The sequence below is a fragment of the Ruditapes philippinarum genome, unplaced genomic scaffold (genome assembly GCF_026571515.1).
Source record: "Ruditapes philippinarum isolate M1 unplaced genomic scaffold, ASM2657151v2 ctg3676_1_1_1_1, whole genome shotgun sequence".
NCBI lineage: Eukaryota > Metazoa > Mollusca > Bivalvia > Venerida > Veneridae > Ruditapes > Ruditapes philippinarum.
Genome location: NW_026851915.1, coordinates 13840 through 20291, shown reverse-complemented (window position 1 = coordinate 20291; position 6452 = coordinate 13840). Strand labels below are relative to the sequence as shown.

The 6452-nt window shown below is 29.0% G+C and overlaps 1 protein-coding gene across 1 annotated transcript; it reads left to right on the top strand.

Moving 5' to 3' along the window:
• Positions 1 to 3310: 3310 nt before the first annotated feature.
• On the top strand, positions 3311 to 5319 carry LOC132742582 (neuronal acetylcholine receptor subunit beta-3-like). Its single transcript, XM_060731031.1, has 3 exons — positions 3311 to 3445; positions 3749 to 4780; positions 5308 to 5319. Exons 1-3 carry the CDS (start codon positions 3311 to 3313, stop codon positions 5317 to 5319), a joined length of 1179 nt encoding a protein of 392 aa, XP_060587014.1.
• The last annotated feature ends 1133 nt before the right edge of the window (positions 5320 to 6452 follow it).

Sequence of the window (6452 nt, the reverse complement as noted above, 5' to 3'; positions counted from 1 at the left end):
ATTTATTTACAGATTTTTTTTCATAAAATTAGCAAAACCCACTTACTTTAATAGTGAAAGTATTTCTAAGCAACTGTTTTCTCCTAATTTGTAAACCCTTTATAAACATTATATTACTTTATGCAAAAACCTCTTCAGTATCATTGATTGAATGATACAAAATAAAGCAAGACAATCCTGTACAAACAATATAAAACGTGATATTTCATTTGTATAACGTATCTCATCGATGCTGCTTAGTTGATTTATATTGATTTGGTTAAAGGTAGGTTAGATATTTATTCATGAAAGCGCAAGATAAAGTGGATAATATTTTGTTGCAAACAGTTTATTCATCATGTATCAAAGGTGGTATTATGCTTAAGTATTTTGTCAATATATATTGTATTTCTTACCTTACAATTGCTTAGTTTTACAAGATTTATAAATTTTTCCAGGTTTTTTTTTAAATTGATGCAAAGAGTGTTTCTTTTTTCGTGATTTTTTTCAGATATAATATTTATTCTCCTCCTCTTAAGCATTTGCTTATTGCCAATAATTAGATATACCTTCAAGCGTTATTTAAGTTTATTTAAGTTAGATTGACGAAAACATGCATTTCTGAGTGTATGTCAAGTTAAATTACATCGAAATATCGAGTTGTGAAATACATTTAGCAATATGCTAATATTTAAATTATGTTGAAAAACATAATTTAGGAAAGCTGTTGATATAAACATCATTTTCAAATAACACAGATATTGAACTGGAAAGGACAAACAATTAAACTAAATACTAGTACTTTGTTTATTGATGTTGTTTCATTATTTCGACTTTTATTATCTCATTGAAATAGACTCACAAATGCATATGTATTTCTTATGAAATTTCGATTTGATTAAACTTCAATTACTTAGATATTTCTCTTTGAGATAAAACAACATTCACAATAATAGAAATAAAAGAATTTCATGACAATAAAAAAGACATGAGACGAAAAAAATGGAGTACGAAAAAAATATTTTGTTTGTACATTTTTTCTTAACTTTTAAGGGATATACTTCAGACACAACATTTTGTTTCTATTTAAAATACTTCGTTTGTGCAAACATATGCATATGATTTTAATATTTGAAAAGATTTTAACGGAACATTTAATAATAGACTCAATATCATAATCCTTATGATTCTATTTCCATGTTTCCTAAAAACGATATGCAAATTAACCAGTTTTAGTTCGGCCGAGCATCTTTTTACTTTTATTTTAGAATGACAAGAACAATTATTTTCATTTTATTATAGAATGACCAACAGGATTCTCAAATTTCAGTTTGTAATTTTAAAATGACCAATGAAAATTCTTCTTATATTGAGTTCTTCCCTGTAGATTTTACAGGAAGTCGAACTGACTGTAGAGGGCCTTTAACCGGAACATCTTAAATTATTCAAAAATGAAAACTTTAAAGGCCAGACAATGAGGCAAACACTGAATGTTCACGGGCTAGATGCGTAGTTATGTAGGTTTTAATATTGTATTCATTATGATTTACCTTTGACCTTTGTGGAGTTTGTTTAAGCGTTTCACCTAGACTGCTTTTTGGTTTATTTTGATGGCCATTCTCCTTAAGCAAATCTTTTCGTTATTAAAATCTTTTTGTTATTAAAGCTTGTTACATAAATTTAATTCAATACCACAATTTAGCAAAGTTTAAAGAGACATAATTCCTTCTTTCACAGTTGAAATAAAATTGAACACAATCATAGCTAAGTATAACTTATTTTAACTTTTACCAGTGCACCCACCTTTTTAACATGGATGAGTAAAATGCTTTAATAAAATCGGAATCGTTATATCTCTGTTTTTAAGTTGATTATCAGAAGAACTTATTTTGCTCAATGCTTTTTATAATATGAAAAATGTGCATGCATTTAATGATTATGTCACTGTTATCTTGGCATTCCCTTTTCGAAATAAGGTCATTGAGATACATTTTTAAATGTATAACTGTTTCATTAGCTCAATACTTAAATATTTGTGCAGCGTTTGGACTGACCTCATAATGGAAACTTATACGTTCTCTTTTAATTTTTCACTGTCATTGGTCGATTCAAATACCTTAAAATAAGACTTTTTCTTAGCAGGTGCTCAGGGCATATACTGGGTTGTATTTACCGTTACTATTTATTAATTTACTTTCAAGCCTTTTTTGTATCTGCGATATGTAATTTTGTACTTGTGTATTTCCATTGCGCTTGGTAAATATCTTCCTTTACTTAAAAACAACGATTAAGTAAGGACTTATTCCGTAATTGAACAAAGATAAGAATATACTGTAGTTCTAACTTATTTAAAACTTCATGTAGTGATATAAGCTGAATACTTTTGAAGCCGATTTCAGGGGTCGTGAAAGATGTTGTTCATTTTATTGTCTTCTGTAAACATTTATCAATTCGATTTTTCTATAACGTTCCACTGCTCTTCTTTTATATATTGTGTATCGTTTACATGTTTATATATTGTTTTACAAATATACAATATTGACATATTCAGTGCGAATAGTAATATTTCTATCGCAATGGATGAAATAGAAATGGCGTATATTAAGTATGTTTACATATGTGGCACCTTTAAAATACTTGAATTTTTGAAAAGTATAAAGAAAGGAAGATACAAAATAATAATGCGAGCAGAGTACAATTGATTGTAAACAAAATATCATTTGAAACAAGAGAACATAACAAATATTTGAAAACACATCCCTCACTTTCTAAATAAATCGAAATTAAAACCTAGTATCGCATGTACCGAAATTTATTTTTAATTTAGTTTCAACCTATTTATTGAAGCTCGATTGCGAAACAAGTTCTTGCAACTTATGTTAATAGCTTTCGAGCCCGCTTACTGGACTGCTTATCCAATTACCAATGGTTGATTAAATATTTGTAAATGTCCTAAGAGTGTTTTCCAGGTATGTGCTATAATATAAATCAATAACAAAAACAAATACCGACGATGCGAATACAAATATCAACATATTAGTATTGCTACTCAACATAACAATTAATGGAGAAATATCCGGTGTTTATCACTTAAATCAATGATAACCTCAGTTACAAGCAGAATCTACTCTAAAAATTCGCAGAGTAAATGTTTGTTACAAATAACCTTATATCTGTTACAGTAGGAACAATTTAGCAATTTTCAAAACGAAAGACTTGGATTTATATATGTCAGAACCTTTTGTTATTTTATTTTATTGTTATCATTATTATTATTATTAATATTAGAAAAATGAAAAAAATTCACACTTATAAAGCTATATTTTACACGATGATTATTAAAATTATCGGGACATCGCTTGGGCAGACATACACTGAAATGGACTCTTTACTAGGACATTTATTCAATGCTTCAAGATATAACAAATTTGTTAGACCTCTCCACAACCAGACTCATGTTATCAAGGTATGTTTACGCTTTACTTTTTATTTGATAATAAGAATTCCGAATCTTACTGGGACTTCTATCATTTAAGATAAACTCATTATCTTTTTATATTAAATCTTACCTCGAATCGGATTGATTGAACATTCTATTTCAATACAATTCTTAAATGGGGTTCGAGAAATTCTTAGCAGTCTGAAAATTAACTATGGTATTAATTAGTTTTAACGGTACGCTAAACTTTGTTTTTCATTATGTATTTTTTTTTGTTATTTCCTAAACTTATTGAGAGCTATATGTAAACATTATATGTTGTTTTTCCAGGTAAATTTCAAACATATTATAAAAAGCATTGAAGAATTTGACATCGCATCTGGAGAGCTGCTTATCACAAGCTGTTTTGAAATCAAATGGATAGATGAGATGCTTCTTTGGAACCCGACTTTGTACAGAGGTAAATCAAAGATCCCTTTACCCAAAGGAATGTACTGGAAACCAGAGTTTTATTTAACAAATGGACCAGCAAATGAAGACTCTTCGATTTACGGCAGCGGATTTGCACCTGCATGGACAACGTATAAAGGATTGGTAAAGGTTATTCCAGCCGGAAGTTATAAGACCAAATGTAATATTGACACTACATCATATCCTTATGATATTCATACTTGTATGTTTCGATTTGTTGTGTCAAACCACGACTCTTCAGATCTGATACTCAATTCTCCAAAACCGGCTGTTTATCTAAGTGGTTTAAAAGAACATGGTGAATGGGAAATTATAAACTTTGATGCACAGATATTGCATGTAAAAGAAAATCACATAGAAGATGTAACATTTCCAATGTTTCAAACATCATTGTATTTGAAAAGAAGACCAACCTTTGAAATCATTACTGCATTCGCTCCTTTAACGCTTATGTCTTGTCTAAATATGGCAACTTGTTTTATACGACCTGACTCTGGTGAAAGATTATCATTTGCAATAACATTATACTTATCATTGGTCTTAACTGCAACAGCAGTAACTGAAACGATTCCTAAAAATTCTCTGAAAATGCCCTACTTTTCGTACCAAGTTCTAACGATAAATTGTATCAATACCGTTGGAGTTTTATGGAGTATATTCATTGTACATTTTTCAAATAATTCGAGGATGCAACATCGTCTTCCGGAATTTCTTGTGAAAATGGTCATGAAACGGAGACAGAAAAATCTAAATTTTGAAATTGTAAGAGAAAAGTCTAGATTATCAATGACGTCATTTGAACACGCAGAGAAGAATGAAAAAGATATCAAAGCAGAGAATGCAGAAGAATGTTCCTACATGAATGGACAAGAAGTGGCAGAGGCTCTTGATGTAATTTATTTCTGGGTTGTCATGCTTTGTTTAATTGTATTAAATGCTTTATTTGGAATACTTCTTTTCACAAATTGGTAGCTCGTGATAATTTTAGATTGATACCATACGATTTCTTATTGCTTTTTCTGCGTACATATTTTGTAGTTTGTGCATAATATGCATGCATTGCGTAAGGAATTCGTTTAATAAAAGTTTGCATTGTTAGAATTTCTTCCTACCTTTAGTAAACTCTTTTCTTTATAGCAAGTACTTGAATTGTAAATAAATTTAAACTAAATTCTTCTACTGTATGTTTGTATTTATAATGCTGTTGATATTTTCTATGTTGATGATGTATATTTTAGTGATATATTTAGTAATATTTAACAGAATTATACCATTATGTTTCTTTCATAGTTAAAAAAGTAGAAATTAAAACAAGTAAGTTTCATAAGGCTTTTGTAATTACACCGTCATTAATAATTATGACATTCTAAACATTCTATATAATATATATTTAATATATTTTGTTTCTGTATTTATAGGAAATAATTTGATATCTAGGAAACTGTATAACACGTACCGTTGAATCAAACATATTAAACATACAACATTTTCCACATGATGAAAGTTCAACTTATCAAGTTAATGACTTAATATATACTTTAAATGCTCTGTTAGTAGAGTATGAACCTTACATAAATTTATTATGCTACACTCTATGAATATGTCCTCGTACATTAAGTCATTCTGGAAGAGATTCCTTCATACCGTATGCATACGTTTGTCTAAACAATAGAAGATGAAGATATACCGCAAAACATTTTTTTTTAAATAAAAAGTTGTGTACTGGTCAAGATGAACTTTTTTTTATGTAACACATATCTGACCTGTGGAAATTTCAAAACATGCGTATGGTGAATTATCGATTTCTATAGCTGATTTACATTTGGTCACCATCACAACGAACGATACTTTTGTGGTTAAAACCGATAGCTGGGTATGTGCAGAAGATCGGCTATGTCAAGTTGATTTTTTTTTTGCTTTTTAGCGTGATCATATTTTGTTTTCTTCCCTGGTTAAATAATTCAAAATTGTATGCTTGTTAGCGCAATCATATTTTGTTCTTCCATGGTAAAATGATTCAGCGAAAAAAGAGACGGAAAACTATGTTGAATTTGTGAATTATTGTTACATTCATTGTGACTACAAAGGTATGCAATGTGTATTGAAATCATATAAATAAATGTATACACGTATCCATTTATTAACCAACTAAATTATAAATTCAATTTCAATCACAATTATGATTAGAATAAAAATATAAATATTTATTTACTTATGTATTATATGCGATCATTCTAGAAAAAAATGTTATCGAAGGAAGCATCGTTTTAAGACTAAATTTAACATCCGATTGTTTCTAACACTATTGTTCAATACGTTTTCTCCTGAACAAAACCTAGACCCTTTGGATCATAATACTGCTCATATCAATGCTAATTTAAATGTAGTGTATTTAAAAATTGCACCATAGCTAAGACGAGTTGCTGATATGAGAGCACACCGGTCAGCATTGTGTGTTACGATTCCTGTTTCTTATTTTGTGTTGTTTTTTTAATATTTTTTTCTTTTTCCATAGCATATTAGTTCAAACCAAACATTTTATCTTCCCATCAAGTATAATACG